The sequence below is a fragment of the Prionailurus bengalensis genome, chromosome B4 (assembly GCF_016509475.1).
Source record: "Prionailurus bengalensis isolate Pbe53 chromosome B4, Fcat_Pben_1.1_paternal_pri, whole genome shotgun sequence".
Lineage (NCBI taxonomy): Eukaryota > Metazoa > Chordata > Mammalia > Carnivora > Felidae > Prionailurus > Prionailurus bengalensis.
In genome coordinates this window covers 39265614-39289604 of record NC_057358.1, presented here as the reverse complement: position 1 = coordinate 39289604, position 23991 = coordinate 39265614, and the positions used below count along the sequence as shown (strand labels likewise).

The 23991-nt window shown below is 48.2% G+C and overlaps 1 protein-coding gene and 1 long non-coding RNA gene across 2 annotated transcripts in view; one reads left to right on the top strand and one right to left on the bottom strand.

The window, feature by feature from the left end:
- CCND2 (cyclin D2) overlaps positions 1–8939 on the bottom strand; it is a 30344-nt gene extending 21405 nt beyond the window's left edge. The window contains exons 1-3 of the mRNA XM_043562468.1: positions 8403–8939; positions 6382–6597; positions 3569–3728 (exon numbers count right to left, since the gene is read on the bottom strand). Coding sequence (XP_043418403.1) covers positions 3569–3728; positions 6382–6597; positions 8403–8597 — 571 coding nt within the window. The 5' untranslated portion in view covers positions 8598–8939. The remainder of the gene's footprint in view (positions 1–3568; positions 3729–6381; positions 6598–8402) is intronic.
- Positions 6963–23991, top strand: part of LOC122472690 — a 60394-nt gene continuing 43365 nt past the window's right edge. The window contains exon 1 of the long non-coding RNA XR_006294504.1: positions 6963–7309. This is a non-coding gene — a long non-coding RNA (uncharacterized LOC122472690). The remainder of the gene's footprint in view (positions 7310–23991) is intronic.

Below are 23991 nucleotides of genomic sequence, written 5' to 3'. Positions count from 1 at the left end.
ATGATAGAAGGTTATGAAACGCCTTTGGGTAAAGCCAGGAAGGCTGGAAATACAGCAGTTATCATCACTGGGGCTTCACTGGGGCTTCATTGGGGTTCCAGGGCTCAGGCCTCAGGGTGGGGAGCCTTGTTGGGCGGGGCTACTCAAGTGCATGCTGCAAAGAGCTAATAAGCAAAACACCCTGAGGTGGGGCCCCAGGCAAAAAGAGGGAGATGTGGGATACCACGCATAGGTAGGGAGGTTAAGCACCTCCACCCCACCCCCACACCAAGTTCAAACTCAGTATCATTGGCGTTTCTAGACTAACTGGAATCATCTGTTGAGCGTGAGATCCCGCATCAAGAATCCTCCAGTGCCAGAGTGCGATCTTGAGTCATATTAAACGGTACTTCTTTCCCCATTTGCAGACCTGGGGGACTCTACCATCACACCTACGAACAGGGGGACACTAAGGCTCAGTCCTGCTTCCCCAGGATCAAAAGCTCCAGGAAAGGGAATGCCAGGGGCTGTCAGTTATGAAGGTCTCCCTCTCCCTCCAGTGCCTTCACTAACCATGACTGGCCCAGAGAGGGACACAAGGCAGGTGGAGGCAGTCTCTCCTGCCAGAAGCCGTTTTGAGATGAGTCGGGGGGGGGGGGGGGGGGGGGGAGGGCATCTCTCTGCCTTGCCACCATCTTACCCTCTAGCCCCTAAGGAAAACTGCAGCCTCGCTCCCCTTCTCATGGCCCCTCTCTGCTCTCCTGCTCTCTCTTCCCCTTTCACACACACACATGCACTCCCCGCACACACTGAGGGACTACTGCCAGCTCTTTCACAACCAACTTATCCCATAAACTAGCCACACAGCCTAGAGGATTGGCTACCATCTCCTCCAGACCCACTGTGAGTCTGCAAGACCCCGGCTACAGGTGCCTCTTGGGCTTCAGGGCAGAATATTCAGGACTGGGGGACAAGGACAGAGACGCGAGGTGCAAGGAGCAGACTGGACCTTCTCGGTATCACCTACCTTTGGTTCTCAGTTACCTTGTGCCTGCCGCTTGCCAGACAGTCCTAGGCACTCAAACATTTGTCACACCCTGGCCCCAAAAGGAGGCATTTCATCTAACTGGAAGGTGTTTCCTCCAAGAAAAGTAGATCTGGGCTTTTATACCATCAGGCCTTCTGGTATAAAACTCCACAAAGTGAGGATTCTATGTAACTTGGTCATTCATACAGACTCAAGCACAGATCAAGAAAGAAAAGCCTTGGGAGACAGAGCCATCCTTCCTAGACTCAGGAAACTTCTGAGGAGCCCCCTCTGCTCTGACCAGTCCACACCTAAGGCTTAGTACATGGCTGGTGGTCTTCATTTGGTTGGAGTTATTCCCTGTATCCTTTCTTAGCCCTTGCCCAGAGCTAGCTCATGGCTCCCCAAAGGCAGTCTTCGTGACTTCCTGTGCCACTCCTTGGACCTCTGTCCTCAGTGCCTGAGTTCCAGCTCCTTATTCTGGCCCGAAAGTTGGCAGCCACCCCAAGGATCTGGGCAAGAAGGCCAGAAGTGGGGGGATGGGACCCCCAATTTTAGAGAATGGGCCTTTACAGAAGCTGGGGATCTGCCCATGCCTGGATAATTCCACCTACCATCCCTACCCCAATCAGAGATCAGAATGGGGGAATGGGTGGACAGACCCCAAAAGATCTGTCAGTCAAGAGACAAGGTCAAAGCAGAATTCTGGCTAACAGCTGGGCAATGGGGGAGCTTCGGGTCAGAGGGTCGGGGGTCCTAGGGCTAGAGAAAAAAGGACTGGTTGACCCCTCCCCCACAGTGAATCATGACAATGGAGACGAAGGGACAGCAGGGCCTGGGAGACAAAATGACAAGTCAATGAGGGACTGACCTCTAGGGCCCCAGGCCAGACAGCAAGAGAAGCGAGGAAGCAAAAGAATGGCTACTGTCTAAAAGTCAGCAAGGTATCCACGGGGGCTCTGAAGAATGGCCCCCTCAGGGCTGCAGGAAGGACAGCTTACTCTCTCATAAAGGGGCACAGGACACATTAACATGGCCATGGGCCCAGTCTGGATCTAGAAGGGCAGGACTACAGCAAACCGGTGAGAAAAAATCTAAGCCCTAGAATCAAATGTGGGTGGCTGGGAACCCTACATTCACGCCAGGGAAGGCAGAGAGTAAGGGGTCCTGTTGAATTGGATTAAGGCAGTTGCAACAGTTAAACACGGAGATGGTGGCATTTTCACAATTAGTACCACAACACATGGTCTACACGTTCCTTGGTTCATAAAGTACCTCTTTGCACATGGTCTCTTTCTGATTTTTGTTTTCCTAACCACCCTGAAAAGGCTGTTAAGATCATGTGTCAACAGGTGTGTTTTGCAGATGAAGAAGCTCAAGTTCAGAGAGGTTAAGCAGCCGTCCAAGGTCATCCAGTGATAAGTAGCAAAGCCTGAACTTTTGACTGAGAACACAGAGCATATACACTATTGCATATTGTGTGATCCATTTGTACATACTTACAAATAGCATGTAACAAAACATTGGAAAAAGGTAACCCAGGAGTCCCATCTCTAAAATTCAACAACTCTTAGCGAACTTGGGCTGAACCCTCTGGATTCTCCGCCCCCCCCCCAACTCCCCCCCAACCCCCCCCTCCACCACAAAACAAAAGACCTGCCCAGTCAGTTCTTTACCTATGATGTCTTTACCTATGATTAAGGTTTCAGGGTCTCTCCCATGGCCACTACCAAGGAACAAAAATAGTAGAAACTGGCCAAGGCTCAGTTTAATGAGACAGTTGTCAAACCACTGCCTTTAGTTTATTAGGGAAATGCAAAGCAAATGGGCCAGTAAGAACTATGTATCAATTGTGGGATCAACGTGGTGGGTGGAAAGCTTTTAATATGAAAAAGCCACTTGCGCTTGCTGGTAAAGGCTGCAACCAATTCAAAACAGCAGCACTTAAAGGGAGGGCATCAGAACTTAGTGCTCAGAAGGTGAGTCCTTGATGAGAGCCAGCCAGGTTCACTCCCCCATCCACCAGTTACCCAGCAGTAAGTGCCCTACAGTAAAGAGAACTCCTTCGACCTCCCTTACTGCTTATCAGGGCAGGCAGCGTATTTATCAAGACAGTGTTCCTTTAACCTATATTTGCCCCCACCCCCCCCCCCCCAAATTTCCTCTTGGCCTTATCTCCAAGCATCCTTTTCCTCAAAAGATTAAAGATTTAAACACAACCAGAGAGCAGTATATATAATCTTCAAAGAGCACTTTAGACATCATAAAGAATATTTTAACAGGCACTTTTTTTTCCGCTTACCACACCTGTCCTCATAAACCATTTATGAGTTTAGTAGAAAAAAAGAATACACCAGCTCAGATAAAATAAAGAACACACAGCCTGGGCATGAAAACCTTGTACTCTAGATTACTTGGGACCACCCCTCTCCTGAAACCCTAAGCCCATGCCAGTTAGTACCCCCATCAGTCTCTCCCTGACCACCCCCCCCCCCCCCCCCCACAAAGGGCTCTTCAGCCTGTGTCCCCGCCCCGCCCCCTCCGGCTCCAGCCTGCTCCTACCGGTAGCACACAGAGCAATGAAGGTCTGCGCATGCTTGCGGATCAGAGACAACTTCTCGCTGGGCTGGGGCAGCTTGCGAAGGATGTGCTCGATGAAGTCGTGAGGAGTGACAGCCGCCAGGTTCCACTTCAACTTCCCCAACACCACCAGCTCCCACTCCTGATGAGGGAGGGAGGGAGGGAGACAAGAGTATAAAACCCAAAGGCTGACCTGGTGTCAGGGACCAGGAGCTGGGGTCCGGACCAGTTCTAATGATGTTCAGGAGGATGCTGCTGGATCCTAAGGTGGGCCCATTTGTCCAAACCCCCCCACCCCCCACCTGCCCCCCAAAGCCTGGAAGTCGCTGGCATCTCTTCTTCTGCCTCAAATGTGAGGCTCCACCAAAAATAATGAGAGCCCAGGTAGCTGTTGCCAAGATTCTACTTTCTCCTAGTTCTTTTCCTCTTCGGCTCCCCCCACCCCCTCAGCCAACATGGACCTCCATGCAGTCCTGTTGCCCCCGCCCAGAAAGCTGAACTTACAAGACACTGCCAAGGTCATTGTGGCCCTTAGGTAATAATTTATTGTACAGGTCTCTATCGCTGGATTAATGGTCTTTTTAATCCTCAGGGAAAAATGATGCACACAGATAAGCTAAAAATAAGGTTCCTTGGCTCAACTCCTTGGCAACCAATTTACTTGTAATTGGTGCCAATAAGTGCCACTTTTCTCAGCTTTAAAACTTTCCCCTCAACACATAATGCAGAAGTCTTGGGGAAATGACATTTGGCCAGGAGAGTGCCCTTTCTCCTACATGTTTCATAGGCCTCTGTCACCGAGACTGGAGGACCCACCAGGATGGTCATTAGCAACCCCATGCTGCAGCTGGAGGTTGAACAGGGCAAAGTGAAGGTGCCTGGGCAAAGTCATGGAACCCCTCAGTCCAAATGCTGAGGGGGGACAATATGACCCCCTCTCTCACAGACTTCTCACCATTGGTCCACCTAGTGAAAATCCTTTTTTCTCCCTTACTGAGATACATTTGGGGAATTGTGTTCAGAGTCCAACAGGCCAGAAAGGAAACTTTAAAACTACGTGCGATCAGAGGGAAAACAGGCCTATCCATTAATCATCTTCAGAAGAGACAGGAAGAGACCACCGTGCCAGTGCACGCTATTCCCCCATTCACCCTAAGAACCCCGGCTCTCTTCCATTTGCTACACCAGCAACCAGAGCCCCAGTCCCCTCCTGTAGCACTAGGTGGCTGTGTGATCTGAGGTGACTCCCTTCCCCTCCCAGAGCCTCGGATTTCTCATAAGTAAATAGGAGGATTCCTGTACCTCCCACCTTCTGGGATCAAGAGACAGGGAAAGGGGGACAAGGCAGAGTGCTTGTGAAGCAACATGAATTGGCTTGGCCGGTCCTGGAAAAACTGGGGTGTCCCAAAGAACACCACGACCCACCATCACGTTGAAACAAATGAGCCAAATGGAAGATTCATTTTCCTGGTTTCCCGTTGAGAAAAACAAACTGGTGATGAACTCTAACGACTTTTCTTTTACATGCTTTAAAGTCCCCCTTGGCTTTTTACAGAGGATTGGGGTTTAAAAAGAGGAAAAAAAAAAACTGGTAAAATTACTACACAACCAGTGTCTTCTAAGATGGCTTGAAATTCCAGCCCTTTCTTCTCACAGGGGAGTGTGAAATAAACCACTCGTCTTGTACTATTATTAAAGGAAGCAGATCTCCCAGAAGAAAGCACCTTTCTGGGCCTCCCGGACCAAACCAGAAGCAGCTGAAATCTGGCAGCGGTTCAAAGGTGAAGTCATTCATGCCCCTCTCTACATTCCCCGCAATTCCTCCCCCATCCTTGCACATGTCTGCCACTAGATGGCAGCACAGCCCCAGAAAGGAAGGCCTTTTCACAAAGAGCTCAGTTCTAGGAGCCAGTCCTAGCCCTGTGGACTTTGTGCAGGCCTTCCCAGTAGGAAGGGGGAGGGGCGATCAGACGGAGGTGGGGGAGGGGGCTCTTCCAAACAGTGCGGAGAAAAGGTGTGCAGACCACGGAAGGTGGGCTTGGGAACCACTCTACCATTCCACACTGCTGCCACATGGACGCCTTGAGTGTGAAGCTGTGGGGAAAATGAGTTAGACTGGGTGGGGAAAAGGTTTGCTGTTAGAAAACCTGAGTCAAGACAGGACCCCTGTCACCATACAGAGGTCATAGCCCGCCTCCCCAAGAACCAGGCCTCAGATTCCTCCAATTAAAGGACAAATTCTGACTTGGCTCAAACGTCAGTGAGCTGGTATTTAGTGAACAGCTACTATGTGCAGGTATCTTGAAAATTTATAGATAGATACGACATTACCTTTGAACTCTGGATTCTTAGGAGACGCACCACAACACCCTTTTACCACGGGAACACATGCCTACCATGTGGGAAGTTGAGCTATTTTCTCAAAATTCAGTGGTTGAAAATTTGGAATTTAATTAAAATGTGATCACCGTGTTCCAAGTCTCCCCTACACACACCCATGCATGCACACACACGCGCACACACAAGTGCAAATGAATTCCCCCAACACAAATGTCGCGGGGATCTTATTTGTGGATGTAGCCTCAGGGCTTAGCATGGTGGCTGGCACGCAGTAGGAACACAAAAAAATTCATATTAAAAGCGGTATCTCCTAAAGTGTGAAAATTCCAACGATGTGGTAATTTGGGATCCTAAGGATTCCTTTGGGGAGCAGTGGGCAGAAGCTTATCAGGACAGGAGAGAGCAAAGAAGGAAGGAAGAGCAGAAAGGGAGAAAAGAAAGGAGGTAGGCATTACCAGCAGCTCCTGAGGCTTGATGGAGTTGTCGGTGTAAATGCACAACTTCTCTGCTGTCAGAGGGATGGTCTCTTTGAGCTTGGAGGCCAGGAACATGCAGACAGCACCCAGGAGCTGCAGATGGGTCTTAGGAGTTGGGACCCCAGCCAAGAAGCGGTCCAGGTAATTCATGGCCAAAGGGAAGACCTCTTCTTCACACTTCTGTTCCTCACAGACCTACAATGGGAGTGGGGAAGGGTTGGGGGGTTGAGGGAATAGTGTCAGGAAAAGACAAAAAAAAAAAAAAAATGAAAGGCACAACCTATGGAAACAAGCAAAAATATTTAATTTTTGAGTGGGGAGGGGGAGGGGAGTAGGCTATGTGATAAGAATAAAGAGGAGGAAAACGGGGTAAATCTAAATAGTCCATCCGTGCTGGGGTATTCCCCAAGAAGGTAAAAAAAAAGAGGTGAATTGAAGATCCGAAGCCAGGAGGCAAACAAATGCGCAGTAGCCGCCCGGCTCGGCGACGCTCCCTTTGGCTACTGACTTCTTTGCTCACTAACTCGCTCACACTCTCTTTTTTGGATTTCGTCATCTTTTCAAAAAATCAATAAAAATATTCTGGAGGCTCCGGGGGTCTTCTTCTTGGTCTCATTCGGATCCCCGGACCCTGCTCTATCATTCCCGACAATTGGAAAAAATGTCCGGGGGGGTCCCTGCGGCCCAGGCGCCGCTATTGGGGGGGTGGGTGGGGAGAGGTGGGGAAGAGAGGGGGAGGGAGGAGAGGAGGAAGAGCCGCAGCCTCGGCGGCTGGACTCGGGAGCATGGGGAGACGGTTTCAAAAAATAATGAAAAATCGAGGAAATATCCTAGAAAAGCCCTTTTGGCGTGAAAACCCCAAAGAGGATCCAGGCTTCCCGAAACGGAGGTTTCGGGTGCCGGAAAGGTCTGTATCTCGACCCCTGGGGCTTTGGATCCCGAGGGGAAACTTGGAGGGGTGAGCGCCGCGGCAAGAGTGTCCGGCTGCGGCCCACAAGGGCAGAAACTGGGGATCGTGGTGACGAGCTGGGGGAAAGCCGAAGAACGGGGAGCCTCCAGAGAGAGGCACGGGGGACTCTGACCTCTCCTTTAGGGGTGCCCCGACATCTCCCCCCACACACACCTCCTCCCCCCCCTTCCTACCCCACCCAAATCTCCGCAGCGAGGAAACTGGAAAGCCAAACTGTAAGTAACCTTCCTGAGGTGGGGGTTGGGGAAGAGGGCACTATTACAAGTGGGGTGGCCGGAATAATGGGGTGCGCGGAGGGAGCGGGCGACGTTTTCCAGCCTTTCCAACCGGAGTTTGCAAAGCAACATGGCGAAACCACGGCAGGTCCAGAGCTGTGCATACGTGGGCACACGGCTTGCTCGGCAAAGATTTGGAGCAAGGGTAAAGAAGTGGTTCTTTTGGGTTCCCCTAAAACACATGTTTCTTCAATGCGACTTCCGGGGCTCCTGAATTCTCCGGTTCTCTCCTCCTCCCTCCTCCCCCTCCCCCTTTCTCCCCCCCCCCCTTAAGTGCCAACGCGGAGTCGCGACCACATGCGGGGACCTGAGGCTAGGTCGAATTTTCTCTGGCTTCTGGGGGGCTGCTTTTTGGCTTTTTTTACGTTTGGGTCCCGATTTCACGCTCCTACTCCCTTCTCCACTGCACCGAAAGCAGTGGCGGCCTCGCAAAAGACAGGTCGGGCTGGGGGTGGGAAGAAGAGGCAGCCACATGCAGGCACACGCGCGCGGGATGCTCCCCCACCCCCGCTCCAGGACAGCCTCGTTTATCCCAGATTTTCCTCCTCCCTTCCCTATCCCCTTCCCCCTCCCCCAGTTAGCCTTGCATCCTGCAAGGAACAGAAATGAAGCCACGCGTCTCGCCAAAGGGCTCGGGGTAACCTCGCGCACAGGAGCGGGGAGGCGAGCGCGGAGCCTGCCCTCTCCAAGTTTTAGGTTCCCTGCGCTGGGGGTGGAGTGGGGGGGGGGAGTGAGTATCCTATCTGCAGACCTACCTCCAGCATCCAGGTGGCCACCATCCTGCGCATGTAGGGCTGGATGTCCTTCTGCACGCATTTGAAGTAGGAGCACTGGGGAAGGTAGCGCTCCTCGATGGTGAGCAAGTTCTGCAAAACGCGGTCATCGTAGAGCAGGTTGGCGTCCGGCACGGCCCTGCGGACCGGGTCCACCTCGCAGCACAGCAGCTCCATGGCCAGCCGGGTGCCCGCTCGCTCCCTGCTTTCTCCGGACTGGAAAATTGGGGGTTTTTGGAGGGGGGAGGGGAGAGGGTTCCCCTTACCTCCTTCCTTTGGCTAGGTAGGGGGTTTTCGGGAGAAAAGTTATGGGGCAGAGAGAGAGAGAGGCTGAGGGAGAAGAGAGGAAAGGGATGGGCGGTGGGAGAGGAGAGCCTCGGGGGCTGCTGACTCTGCCTTCCCTCCCCTTCAAACTTGTCTCGCTCTCCCCTGCTCGCTCTTCTCTGCTCTGAGAGGCAGTGACGCAAACTGGCTGGGCAGTTAGTTCTCCTCCCTCTCGCCTCGCTCCCCTCTCCGGTTCCTCCTCCCCTTCCCTCCCCTCCCGTCCCTCCCCTCCTCCTTTCAATCTCTCCCTCCCTCCCTCCTTTCCCCTCTTGTTATTAAGGAGAACAGCAGCTGGCCCGACCTAACTTCAAACGCGGTCCCCCGCCCCCCCCACCCGTCTCCTTAGCTCTCCGAGGCCCTCTCCCTCCATCCAGCCCGGCATGCCAGGGGCCCCGATAGGGGAACCCACAAAAAAACCCACACCGATTCCTCTTTAGTCCCTCTAATTTCGCACATTCTGTAAGTTGTATCATGCCAAAATACGACCAACTTGGGCTTTTTCAAAATCGATCCTTACACTCCTGCCCCTGTATGTAAGATCCGAGAATGACGGGTAGATTACTGGAAGATGGGGTAGGCTCGTGCAATTTTGAAACAGGTCCCTTAAGTGAAAAATAAGGAGAGCGATTTTAGAAAATAGCAAGCTCGGATATCCAGAGATAAAGGTTATATCCCGGACGTTTAAGTTCCTGATCACTGCAAGGCTGTTTCAAAAGTCCGATTAAAGGGACCAGAACAACGTCCCCCCCCCCAACCCCCACGCCCGCATTTGTGTGTGGAGAGGAAGAAGAGGAAGGGGTGGGTGTTAGGAGGGAGGGGGCAGCTTCTTCGACGTGATAGAATGTGACCCTAGAGCAGAAACCAGCCCATTCTTGGGGGCGCTACAGGCGCCTTGGGGAGCAGCGGAGAGACGCCCAGGGCTGCCGCAGGCCGGCGGGGGGCGGGGGGGCCGGTTTGCAGGGCTACCATTGGTTCCTCCGCGGCCGGCGGCCACGCAGGAAAAACCCGCTTCCTCGCCCCTGCATCTGCTGACAAGCTGCCCGAGGTGTCTGCGCCGAGCGTGGCCACACTGATACAGCTTTCTAGGAAATAGCCCGGGAGGGGGAGGGGAGGGGAGGGGGGCAAGGGAGGGATTAGGTCTGGCTCCCCCTCTCTCCCCCTGCGCAAACAACACCACCCCTTCCTTTCGTCGGAGGCCCAAGACTTCCACCCAGGGTCCTTCGCTTGCATCCTCGCCGACCCCTCGGGGTTCACGCCTCACCCGCCAGCCAGGGCTTTCTCCCCCGGAGCAGGATTGTGGTGGAGATGCTGCCAGCCTAGTCGGCTCAGACATGTGCTCAAATGCATCCCGGGGTCAACGCTGCTTTTACAGGGGATATAGTGGCGTTTCCTCACCTCCTTCCTCCCACCACCCCCGCCCCCACGACTTTCAGTGTTATTATACTTTGGGGGGATGGGGAGGGAGCCCAGAGCCCCCAGCAAGTTGGCCGAACTGGCACGTGCAGCGAGCATGGCGTGGGTCAGGGCCCTGGAAACACCATGGTCAGCTGTGCACCTCCTTCACCGAGAAAGGGGGCCCAAACCGGGACGTGGAGAGTTAGCGGGGCGGGAGGGGGGGGGGGCGAGCTGGGTGAGCTGTTCACTAGATTCCCTGAAAGAAGGGGCCGAAGTGGAATAGAGAAGGCCGGGAGTGAATAAACCAGAGGTGCAAGCGATTTGCTCAGGCCCTGAAGCGAGCCCCTTTAAACGAGGGTGGGGCGGAAGGGGTGGGGGGGGGACGAAGGGGGGGCATATCTCTTTAAAGTGTGAGTAAGAGTTTGGGGCGCCGTCTCCCCTCCCTCTATTTGCATAGCCAATAGCTCTGGGGCTCCTGCTACTGCGCGCTGATTGTTACCGGGCAGATTACTTTTTTCTTTTTTTTTCTTTTTTTTTTTTTTCTTTCTTTTTTTTTTTTTTTTTTTTTTTTTTTTTCTAGTAGGACGCGTTCCCCGCTACATCAAAAGGAAGCCAAGGGAGGGCGGAGGGAAAGCGGGGACTGGGGCGGGCGAGGGCTGGGGAGAGGCCGCGGTGCCTCCGACCTTATCAATAGCCGCGGGAATTAGTATCCAATCTACCTTAGGTAAAGAAAGGGGAGGGAAGGGGGCGGGCGAGGAAAATGTCTAATTGCTGTGGAAGCCATTAGCTTTCGGGAAGAAAAAAGCTCAATGAGAAACCCAAGTTGCAACTCAAAATGAAACAGCCCTGCACAGCGGATGACACTCCGGCTAAGTACAGTGTTCCTCGGAATAGAGTCGGTCCCTAACAATTACCTATTGATTTTAGTCAACTTGGACTTCCCGACTCCAGCTTGAGTCACTCCGGATAAATATATTAACTTACATTTTAAGACCCCATAAAGGAATTACTCAAACTTCACCTCAGCCACCAATGAGCGGTTCAAAGAAAGCTGCTGGGGAGGTGGGGGGGGGCAGTGGGGGTGAGAGAGGTATTTTTAAAGTATAAATCTAGCCCGACAGGCAAGGACAGAAGTCGGCGAAGGCTTCCAGCCTCTTGACATCACTTGATAACTAACCAAGCACGGTCTTCTCTCCACCTCCCTGCAGGGAAAGCATCCCCAGCCCTGGGGCTCCTGAAATGGGGAGGAGGGGGGAGGGGAAGAGGCGGGTGGTCGTCCTCCCGGCCTAGCCCACCCTGAGGGGAGGGGGGAGAGCCTGGGTGGCGACGTCTCGAGTCTCAAAAGCAAGCCGAGGGCCCCTCTAGCCCCTTCCCTCCCCCCCGTACCCCTACCCCTACCCCTGTCTGTCTTCTCGGAGAAATTCCGGCGGGGCGCGGGGCTGGGGGAGCGGCGGCTGAGAGGGGAGGGGCGCAGAGGGGCGCGGGCGGATGCCCCCTCTCCCGCCGGCCTTTGCATTCACTCAGCCCCACGCGGGCGGACGCTTCCCGCGTGGCAGGCTTGCTTCTTCGAGTTCCCCCATTCACTTCCACTTCCTATTACGGACTGTTCCCGAACATTAACCTCGCTTCGAATCCGTCCCCCAGTTGGGTTTCAGTCTCCAACGCACGGGGTGGGGCGTGAGAGGGTGCGGAGGTTGGCAGGAATGTCTCCGGGAGGCTTGGACTGGAAACTGAGTTTTCCCTTTCGGTCGCCACTCCGACCATGTGTTAAAACCTAATTTTGCTTGTTAAGAAGCACAGCACCTAGCACGCGGGAAAAGGCACGTTGCCTTCTGGGCAAATGTGCGAATTTTCTTTGAGTATAGACTCGGGTTTGGGGTGGGGGGGGACCCAAGCGCCTATGCTCTGCCTTTTAAGTCAAAACTGGTCCCTGTGGAAAAAGGGGGGAGGGGAATAATGTTGGTTCTTCCTTATCCCCTTTTCACCCTCAAGGAAGAAAAAATCCTGTCCTTCATAGGATCAGTGATAAACTCTGGTGAACATAAGTTTTATTGGACTTTTATTCCCTCCCGTGCAGGCTCCCCACCCCCTGTTCCTCGCGTTTTGTAGTTTCGGTTGGAAAGTGTACAAAACCCTGTAGGTGTAGGGTGCAGCAGGGTGTTGGGTGTTTATAGGCACATTTCTGCAGGAACCTGCAAACACTAAGCACACACACTCCCAAGCTCACCTGGCAGATGCCCGCAGGCCAGGTGATCACGCCGTCGGCTCACAGCTTCCGAGCCGCGCGCTAGTTCGAGCCCCGCTGCTGCGTCGCAGGGGCGATCTAGCCGGGTGGGGGGAGGGGAGTGAGTTCAGGCTCCGGAATGGGTACCATCGCCCTCCCCCGAAGTCCCTGAAAGAGCAGGGCTGTGTCTGTGTTTCTCCATTGAAGGATGGTTAGACAATGAAAACCAAAAACCCGACGGTTACTTCAAAGTAGGTGGCAAGTGACCTAGTCTCAGTTCCCGGCTCCCGGGACACAGGAAAGAGCTAGAGAAGGGAGAGAAAGAGGAATTGGGGAGGGGGGCGGTCACAGGAAAAGAGTGAAAGCAAACTGAAAAAACGTGTGAAAGGAAAAGGACAGGTCGGGAACTGGAGGGCGCAGAGCGAGGAAGGTGGGAGGGGACGAGCCAGAGGAGGGCTTCCCAACCTGGGCCCTGGGACTCCAGGTGTGAATACGCTTCCGGGACCCTGCTGCCGCAGCCCCCAAGCCCCCTGCCCCCCGCCCCGCCGGTCTCCTCTCTGGGGCGCCCGGGGTCCAGCGGGGGGGGGGGGGGGGGATGGGGGCAGCGTCGGGCCCGGCCAGTGTGTTCAGACTGCCCTTTCGGTGTTTCAGCTCGGACCGGGGCTGTGTGCCTGATGCAGCAGATGCGATAGGCGTGGGTCCCGACGGCTCGCGCCTGCCGTCTGTTCACCCACCTAGCATCTCACTCCCCTCCCTTGGAAAAAAAATAAAAAATAAAAAGACCCGAACTTCCCCCTCTTCCTGTCTGATTCAGCCGCAAGACACGCCTCGAGAGGCCGAAAATAGATCTGGAAATGCATTAGCTTTATAAAAGTGAATTTTCCAATAAGATTTGGGGCGGGGGGCGCCTGGCTCACGGCGTCGGCGGCGCCCTGCCTCCCCGGAGGAAAAGGAACCGGCCGTCTCGGTGCTTCGCTCTCCTCCCCCCTCCCCTCCCCGGCGCGCCCGGGAGGGGGCCGCTGGGCGGCGGAATCGCGCCTCCGCTCGGGGAGCCACCACGCGGCTTTTTCGCGGAATTTTGACGTCACCCACACGTGGGGGGAAGGGGCTGGGAGAGCTAGAGGAAGCGGCGGGGGAGGGGGCCCGCCGGCAGGGGAGCGGCGCGGGGTGGCTGCGGCGTGTCCGGCACAGCGCGGTGGGCGCACGAGCGGCGGGGCAGGTCCGCGGCCCCCGGCCGGCCGCCGGGGTGGGAGAGGCGGTGCGGGCCTGCCCGCGAGCCGGGGCGGCGACCCTCCTTCCGCACCCTCCCCTCCCCGCCGCCGCCTGCCACCCCCTCCGACTTTATTTTTGCACTTGGAGGTCGGGGGCAGCTCTTGGCTGCAGAAAAACTCATTGCTTTGGGTCGTGGTCCGGTTCCGCTCCGTATCGACACCAGACTGAATATCACGACTCCTAAGTCGCGACGCCCCGCCACTCGGCTATTTTCTACCCTCTCTCCTGTGAGGGAGACGGGACAGTGTTTTTCTGTTCTTCGGGGCATGAGTTCTGCGTTTGCTTTTACGCCAGGAGTTTTTCACGCAGGGCATATTCGTTCCTGCCCCCCGCCCCCTTCACCATTTAAACACCAGCTGGGTTGGTCGATGCTCTGCCTCCCGAAAATGGACATGAGCGATATTAGATGAATTTTACTGCACGAGGAGCGAATCCGTCCAGAAATATGTTTGTCAAAGAGTTCCACAAATAGACCGGCAAAAGTGCAGGGCGACTCCCCTCCCACTCTCTGGGTACCCATGTGGTGTCCGTACTCATGAAGAACCTTCTAGACTGCAGGGGCTGGAAACTCCAACTGCAGGCAGAGCCCAAGCACCTTCAATTTCCCCTAAATTTGGGCAAAGCCTTTTTAATCTTTGAGTCCGGGGAGGGGGGGTGAGATCTAAAATATGTCATTTTCTAAACCCACAGTGATAATCCTGATTTTATGCTGAAATTTACAAGGAACTGTAGTGGGATGTGTTTTGGGGGGGGGGGGGGCGGAAATAGTAAATGTGAACTTGCTTTTACCTCAATGAGGTAGAGACTGTTGAAGGAGCCAGATGCAGAAAGCTGGGGGCTTCTTTGAAAATGTGGATTTGAGGTGCAATTATTTGTCTCAAATGTAAAGGAAAAGCTTTCTGTCCCAATCAGATATGAAGTGTGGAAGTGTTTCTTTTTTAAGATGACAGAGTTTGGTTGTGAGTATTACTTTCTTCATTCGTTTTAATACATTCCCTCTATTTTTAACTTATTATTTATTTCTTTTTCGTTTAATGGTTGCTGATCTGACCCAAGACACTTTGTTTTGTTTCTTTTGAAAAAAAGAGAAGAGTTAAAATTAGGGATAATATCAATACTTGCTGTTGAAGTTCAGTCTGAGTGAACTGTATGTGAGAGGGCTTGCTTCTGGGTGCCTGATTTTATGGACACTTGGTTTGTTTATACAAAGGTAAAAAAATAGAATAAATTATTGGGAAAAAAAAAAAAAGGAAAGACCCAAAGGAAGTCCTTAAAAAACTTAAGAGATAACTGCCCTTTAAATTTTGCTCCTGCTTAATTTCAGACACCTAAGTTGTGGAAGGTCAAGTTAAGCACTTTGTAGATCTAAATTCTTGGTGAAATGTCAAGACTACCCCTACCAGAAATTTTTTTCGAACAATAGTGATTTTTATTTGTTTTCTAAATACTTCAGTTTTGTCCAAGTTCATTCATTCCCCTTTAAAATATCCACTTTCTGAATGTGATTGAATATTCTTTTGATTTCATGGTTTTATTCAGCTGTGCATTGGTTACAACCAATTTGGAGCAATATAAAATATTTCTAATAAATATTCCTTATTTCATATTTTATTTGGCAATCATTAAACACAAGGATTGCCAGCATCTGCTAGTACAGTGTATAACATAATTCTACAACATGCTGAATTCATATTCTCCAAATTTTTAAAAACTAATTAATAAAAACCGGAGAAATAGTTTTCTTGTTGAGGCTTTTGAGATTTATTTGTTTGTTTGTTTTTTGCTGGTGGCAAATTTCAGGGGGCAGATTAAAAATTTTTCTAAAATTATTTTCTTGGTGGTCTTTTGGTGGCATTAAAAGGAATGAGTTTTGAAATGTGAAAACAGGTTGTTTTAAAATGTTTATAATTTTCAAAATGTGCACCTCTGGAGAGATATATTCTTTCTATTTTAGTACTGACCTGAAAGCAAGCAGTTTGTATAAGTGTGCTTGACAATCCAAGCGAGGTTGGATTTAGGCTCTTAGGAGGAATGCACTTCCTCTTTGCTCAGCCTTAAGTAAGGGCATCTGCTCTTACATGAACTTGAAACAAAATCTGTGCCTGTGCATTGTGTAAACAATTTAGGAAAGCACAAATCCAAAGCAGAGGGGTTTATGTGGAAGGTGAAATTAGAGCAAAAAGTCCTAATTTATTTCTGCTGTTAGCCATCTCATATCACACTTTCATTGTGGTCCCTTTAAGTATAAACCAAATACTTCTTTCTTTGTGATGTACAGAGGTGAGTTCCTTCAAGCTCTATTTAGTGATGATGATGTTGATGATGATAAGAATTCCCCTGTCTCCTTCTTTCAATGAGTGTATGTGTGAGCCTTCACATTATTTTTCTCTAAAAATTGTCATCAAATTGTAAGAAAAAAGTTATGAATACTAAGTGAAGTTTTTGTCCTGGGAAATAACACCAAAAGCATTCAGTTTTGCACTTTTGAAAATAAAAAGTCACCAAAATTTAGTAGACCTATTGCTTAGGGAGAGAGAAAAACATACAAGATTAAAAAGGAGCAAGAAAATTCCTTTGCCTAACTTCCAAATCCTTTCCTTCATCGTGCCCACATATGTTTCCATTTTTGAGAGCAGCCAGCCAGTCCGTCAGGCAAATGCAGACCCAGGACCAAAACTTTTTCCTGGTGTCAAGGAAGATGTCCTGAAGAAAATGGTTTAGGTTAATTTACATAAGATTTCAGATGAAATGTCTTAACATCTGGCCACCAATTATTTCAGGATCATGAAACATTATTTTAAAAAAATATTTTGAGAGAAGGGAGTCTAGACCTGTACAGGCCATTCTGTGTGGGGATCTTCCTGAAATCACTTAAACTCAGGAAATTTAGCTGTATCAAGTAACAGTGCACAAGATCGCTACTGTGTGATTCCAATAAACTGGGCTAATCGTAAGTTTTTCTGCCCCCCCCCCATTTCTGAATATGTTTTTCTAGTGCTTCTCTTTTTAAATAAAGTGGTGTATCTAATTAAAAATTTCCCTAACAAAGTACTGAAGAAGGCTCAAATTTACTTGCCTTTGTACAAGAAAAGTTCATATAAATACTCTTTGTAGTGTAATTGCCAGCAATTTTTTGTCATCTAGCAGATGATGTTAAGTCAGTCAGTAATGGAACTCTGGTGAAATTGGCTACGCTTGGGATGAAAATCATACTTACCCCAAGAAATCAAAATCTCACCTTCTATTTAGACACTTAAGACTCTACCTAGGCTGCCTGTATGTTTCACTGAATGGAAATCTTTCAGATTGAGGAAAGCCTTGTTCTCTACTGTAGGTTAGATGCAGTCTTGCTTAGAAACGGGAATGTACTGTAGGACCTCATGACATTTTGTCCAGTCACAGAATATGCCTCTGTGTCTAGGAGCCTGCAGTTGAAATTCTATATTGTATTCATGCTGAGCAATCACATATGTGTTAAACTGATAACATCACAGGTCTGTGCACAGATATATCAGAGCATGTCGGGGGCATGCTTCAGATTTGTGAGGTAGAATTTTAATGGTTTAAATGGAGGAGTCAAACATGCAGAAGTTTCTGTGCTTTGGAGAATGTCTTTAGCTTTTGTGACTTATTCATTCATATCTTTAAATAAAAACTGAGTCCTTACCACGTGCCAAACAGTGTGCTAGGCATTGGGAACGTACTGGGCATACAGTTAGACACTCAGTGAATGTTTTGGAAGGCAGGCAGGAGAGAAAAAAGAGTTGAAGAATACAGTCCCTAACTCTGAAAAGTACATTTTCTATTGGGTAAGCATGAGAAATGAGTGCTTTAAAAATAATAAATTATAGAGCAAAAGACATAGAATAAGATGCTGTGTTTTACCCATCTTACACAACCCACCTTAAGCCAGGGACATGGAAATTTATCTTCCCTTTAAAACTCGGTCTAATCAAGTAGTTATTACTTGAATTACATAGTGTTTTTTACAGTGTTCTTAAATTATTCTTAAATTATGTTCTTAATTTGTCTATACTCTACTGGAGCTAGTTGATTTGATGTCTGGGTTACATGTTTGGGGTCTGGTTAGTCCTTTTAAAGTTGCCAAAGATAGAACTGCTTTCTTGGTCCATCATTCTGAGAACATTCCTTTCTTTGAGTAGCTGTATTTCCCAGAGCATCTGTTTCTCGTCTGAATGAATCCTCGTTGAATCCGACAGGGTATTGATTAGTGTTTCACTCCTTTGGTTGAGAAGTTGAGGTCAGAGTAGCTCATTTACTTGTCCCTAGTCACCCAGACGTTGATAGAGCAAAATATAGACCTCTAATTAGTAGCCTGGATGTCTCCTAAAATTGATGCATAAAATAGTGTCCTCATGGCATCACATTGGTGAAATGGCACTAGGCTAGAATTCAGAATATTTGCATTCTGGTTCCTACTTTGCTACCAAGCAGTACTGTGACGTTCAGGTACCTTAAATATTTCTATTTTCACAGCTCCCCATCTACAAACTTACCTAGCTATAGTAAATGATCATTAAGATCCCTTTCAGCTTAAAGTTTTTGTTATGTTCCCATGGCTTTATCATCACCATCGTCGTCATCATCATCATCATCATCATCAAAATAGGAATTATATCTTATAGCATCTTTTATATATTTTATGTTTTACATAACAATTCTTAAATTGTGAATTTAGGCATAGTCTCCCTCCCTAAGTATTCGTGAGATGTTAACTCATCACAGATTGGAACCTTTAAAATTCAGTTCCCCCTATAGGCAGGCACTTTGATGCATGTTGTCAGCTAATAGAGAATACCATTTTCCTAATCCTAAATTAATAGAATAGGATGGCAGTCTTCAAAAAATATATGGAATGTAAAAATATATAGAGGATGTAAAAATACATGAAACATATATCTGTTCCAGAGTGCTTAAGGAAATCCTAGCACATGGGTTAAACTAACCAAATGCTTTATTCCTACAACTCAAACACAGTCCCCATTAGAGCACATATAAACATATAGTTTTGAATGGACCCTAACTTGCAGGTCCTTCTTCAGGTAACTAAGAGATGGCTCAGAGCCTTATGGGAAACTTTAAATGAGATTTATTCTGAGCTATGCATCAGATCTCATGTGCATCAGGTGGCTTCTTTGGTGGAAAAGGAGTACAGCAAATTTCAAGAGTTGCCATCTTTACACAAGATATCCATCCCTGCTTTCTGGAATGTCCTGATAACTAAGAATGAGCAAATAAGGCTTTCTGCTGGGTCCTACTTTTCTTCCTCACTTTTCAAAGCTTTGAACATGTGAGAAACTTCATTCTTTGGGATTATTTGTACTCCAGTGAAATCTACTTAGATTTAAACTATCGGGGCGCTTGGGTAGCTCAGTCAGTTAAGCATCTGACTTTGGTTCAGGTCATGATCTCACAGTTCGTGAGTTTGAGCCCTGCGTCGGGCTCTGTCCTGACAGCTCAGAGCCTGGAGCCTGCTTTTGAGTGTGTGTGTCTCTCTCTCTGCCCCTACTCAGCTTGCACTCTGTCTCTGTCTCTCAAAAATAAATAAACATTAAAATATTGGTTAATAAAATGATTTAAATTATCTGCTTTATAAAATTATGTGTTTGTAGACATGTTTCCTTCTTAAAATGTGGCTACTGAGAAAGAGAAACTTGTAATGAATAAACAGATACACTTGGAATAGTTTCTAGACAGTGTTCTATATAATTTTTTTAATGTGTGATATGTGGGCCGGTGAAGAGAGCACCGGGCTTGGAGATGGAAGGGGTGGGTTCTGTCCCCATTGTGCCACAAACTATGTAAATTAGGGCAAGACTTATATGGGATGACAACATTTTAGGGTTGGAAGAGACCTCCATGGGTCTCCCAGTCCATACCCTATCTGTCATAGAGGAACCTCCTTAGAGTGTCCCTGAAAGGTAAAGATGATGCCTTTGCTCAAACATTTCTGCTGATGAAAACCTCATGTCCTCTAAGGTATCTTCATTGTCTATTCTATGTTTATACAGTGCTTAATAGGTTGGACAAGACACTTCAGAGGCTAGACTCAGTAGCATTGGTGTCTACTTACTATCAGTGGGTCTTGAACTAGGTTCTTTGCCTTATAGGATCTTCCCAAGAACCATGTGCCATTATGATCCCAAAGGATAACAGGTTAAATGACTTGTTGAAGATCACAAAGCTAGTCAGGTGCCCAGAATTTTCTGCTTCCTGGCAATTTCTGCCCACAAATGGTGTCTTTGACCTCTGACACAAGGCAGATTGGCCATCTTCCTCATTTATGCTAACAGTTGGTCAGATACTTGAAAATGCCATCCCTTCATCCATTCTCCCCTGGGCTAGGTTACTCTTTCCCTTCAGCTCTTCAGTCGGATGCTAGTCCCTTGTTAGCAGGCTGTCCTCCTCTGGATCCTGACTAGGTCACTGATATCCATCTTACAGTATGGTATATTTCTTAGCATGTGACTAATGAGAAGAGCAAAGTGTAGCAAGTCCAGAAACCAGCAGACCATTAGAGTGGTTACGATGAAACACACTAGGGCCATGAGCCACATTTGCCTTCCCTCACCCACTTTTCTGGTACCACTTTTCTGGCATCCCCAGTACTATTGAGGCATACTAGTCTAGACAGGAAATAGAAAATGCTTATCTCATCTTCTGGAGGCTGGTTTTGTAATGAAACCCACAATTGCACTCCATTTTCTCATCTATAAATTGGGTGAATTAAACTACAGATGATCTTATGTTTTGTGGCCCCAGGGAACAAAACTAGTGTCTCTGATAAAACATCAAAAGGAGGAATATTTCTGCTCGTATAATGAGCTTTCCCTACAATACATTCCAACACAGCAAGGGTTACCTCCCAGGATTAATTAAAGGACCTATAGGAACTCATTAGAGTGTTACAAGAGGATTGATGAGTCATTTATTTGCTCTGAGCTTGGGTTTTCTCATCTGTAAGATGGGGATAATAACATCTACTGAGGAGACTGATTGTAAAGAGTAAAGGTTGTGTGCTTAGCACAGTGCCCTGGCATACAGTAAGTGCTGAGATCAAGCTAAGTCAAACTCTACTGCGTCATGTTCTTTTAGGATCAGTTCAGCTCTGGTAGATGGTATTATTAATGTCTTTCATCTACTCTATGAAATCATGAACCTTTCTGTCCCAGATGTCAGCTCTGGGGTATCTCCACCCACTTTTTACCACCACCATGGGTCAGTGACTCAGTGGCTGCTGCCAACATGGCTTGGTCACACATGTAATCATGTAGTCACATGTAGTCCATAGTAGACTCCAAATTACCTTGTCCTCAGAGAGACACATACTGAGAGGTAACCTTCCAAAGTGAATAGGAAGGATAGGGGAAAACCCATCCACACAATCATAGATGTGGACAGAACCTTACACATCAAACCCAGTGTTTATTAAAGTGAGGTAGTTGAGATGAATGGATAAAGAAGATGTGGTTTCGGGGGCCTGGGTGGCTCAGTCGGTTAACCGTCCGACTTCGGCTCCGGTCATGACCTCACGGTTTGTGGGTTCGAGCCCTGCATTGGGCTCTGTGCTGACAGCTCGGAGCCTGGAGCCCGCTTCAGATTCTGTATCTCCCTCTCTCTCTCTGCTCCTCCCCCACTAATGTTCTGTCTCTCTCTCTCTGTCTCAAAAATAAATAAACATTAAAAAAAATTTTTTTTAAAGATGTGGTTTATATGTACAATGGAATACTACTTGCCAATGAGAAAGAATGAAATCTGGCCATTTGTAGCAACGTGGATGGAACTGGAGGGTATTATGCTAAGTGAAATAAGTCAGGCAGAGAAAGACAGATACTGTATATTTTCACTCATATGTGGAACCTGAGAAACTTAACAGAAGACCATGGGGGAGGGGAAGGGGAAAAAAAGTTACAAGAGAGGGAGGGAGGCAAACCATAAGAGACTCTTAAATACTGAGAACAAACTGAGGGTTGATGGGGGGTGGGGGAGAGGAGAAAGTGGGTGATGGCCATTGAGGAGGGCACCTGTTGGGATGAGCACTGGGTGTTGTATGGAAACCAATTTGACAATAAATTATATTTAATATGTATAAAAAAACCAAAGTGAAGTAGTTGGTACATGGAGGACCATTGTGTATTTTAATGGTTTGATATTTATTTTAATGAGTATTAGAAGAAAATGTAACATATCAAACTGATGATTTGGCAAATACTATATTAGTGTTGAGAAAAGGAATCAGTTTTTTTATTATTTATTTATCTATTTATGTATTTATAGTTTTAATGTTTACTTTTGAGAGAGAGAGAGAGAGAGAGAGAGAGAATGCAAGTGGGGGAGGGGCAGAGAGAGAGAGAGGGAGACATCGAATCTGAAGCAGGCTCCAGGCTCTCAGCTGTCAGAGTAGAACCCCACACCGGGCTCAAATTCATGAATGGTGAGATCATGACCTGAGCTGAAGTCAGAAGCTTAACCAACTGAGTCACCCAGGTGCCCCGAAATCAATTTTTTTAACAGTTAAACTTACAGGGGCCCCTGGGTGGCTCAGTCAGTTGAGTGTCTGACTTCAGCTCAGGTCACAATCTCATGGTTTGTGAGTTCAAGCCCTGCATCAGGCTCGCTGCTGTCAGCATAGAGCCTGCTTCATATCCTCTGCCCCCCTCTCTCTCTGCCCCTGCCCTGCTCTCACACTCTCTCAACAATGAATAAACATTAAAAAAAAAACTATAAATAAAAATTAAATTGACAAAGTGGGATATAGATATGGGGAGTTTAAAATCAGGAAGGTTGTATGCAAATAAAGTTTGGGAGACAAACTCCAAACTCCCGTTCTTCCATGGAAAACTAAGGGATAGCATCTCACTTACACCCACAATCATGTGGCATGTTAGTGACAGTGCTGGGATTAAAGTAGCACCTTTCACTTTAAAAACTAAAGAGGTTAAGGGGTGCCTGGGTGGCCTAGTCTGTCAAGTGTCAGACCCTTTGTTTCAGTTCAGGTCGTGATCTCACAGTTCATGAGTTTGAGCCCCATGTCAGTCTCTGTGCTGACAGCATGGAGCCTGCTTGGGATTTCTCTTCCCCTCTCTCTCTTCCCCTCCCTGGATCACTCTCTCTCTCTGTCTCTCTCTCTCTCTCTTTCTCTCTCTCTCTCTCTCAAAAAAAATAAACATTAAAAAAGTAAATAAAACTAAAGTTAATACTTTGCATGGATCTTTTCATTTAAACTATATCGTTACAATTTCCCTATTCTTGTTTCTTCTGTCAGTATTTTATTGTGTTTCACAAACGTATTCTGTTCTCTGAATGGCCTTAGATACTTATTGCTCATTTTAATTTTAATGATTTTCCCGACTTTGAAGTTTTGCACTGGGTACCTGGCTTTTTACCAGATCATAACTGCCTGTGACTTTTGCCTGTCCAAGTAGGTTTTCCTTTTGTCCTGTCACCCGTCCAAACTTCTCTGCCTTTTTAAAGGCAGGGAAATGTCATTATTTGACTTATTTGGCAGTTCTCTGGAAAAGCTGCAATCTCAGGGTTTGTCATTATCTGACCTGAGTCAGAGCTTGCTTTCTGTGAACAGCCTTATCGCCAGCACGTTCGTCCAAAACAATCAATTGCAGTCGTTTAACATTCCAACCACCTGAGGTGGCAATACCCATTGGGTTTAATAAGAGGCTGGCTGAAAAAAATTAAGGAACACTGGAACATGTGCTGTCCACAGGGGCTTTGAAAAGCTCTGATATGTTCTTGGGAATCTAAAAGGCTACATTCATGTGCATGGCTTTGCATGTGCCCAGGAAAGACCTGAGAAAGCCCTAATTACTTGCCACCAGCTGATCTTGAGCATCTGTGCAAACAGAAAGTGATAGCTAAGGTAGAGTGTTAAACTGCCTACCAGATTGTTGAAGGTATGCCCACACATACACTAGAGTCCCTTGGCAAAGGCTAAGAGACATATTGGTTCAAGGCATTTAAGGAAGTCTCCGTCCAATCATTATTTGACCATGAAGCAAGCTAAACAGACTTCCATGGTTGGGCATGACCAAGAATACAGATTTTACAGAATTAGTCAGGAAAGTCACTAGGCAAACAAACAGCAACAAAAGCAATAAACCTGGTACCATGTGTATGTGAGTGGTGGTGGGAAGATCTGATTTGCAGAGTTGCTACCTTATATTATTTCAGATGTCTAGTTTTCAATAAAAAGTTATAAGACACACAGAAAAACAGGACAATACGACCAATACACAGGATAAAAAACAATCCATAGAAGCCATTCCCAAGACATCCCGGGTATTGCATTTATTAGACAAAGATATTAAATCAGTTATTTAA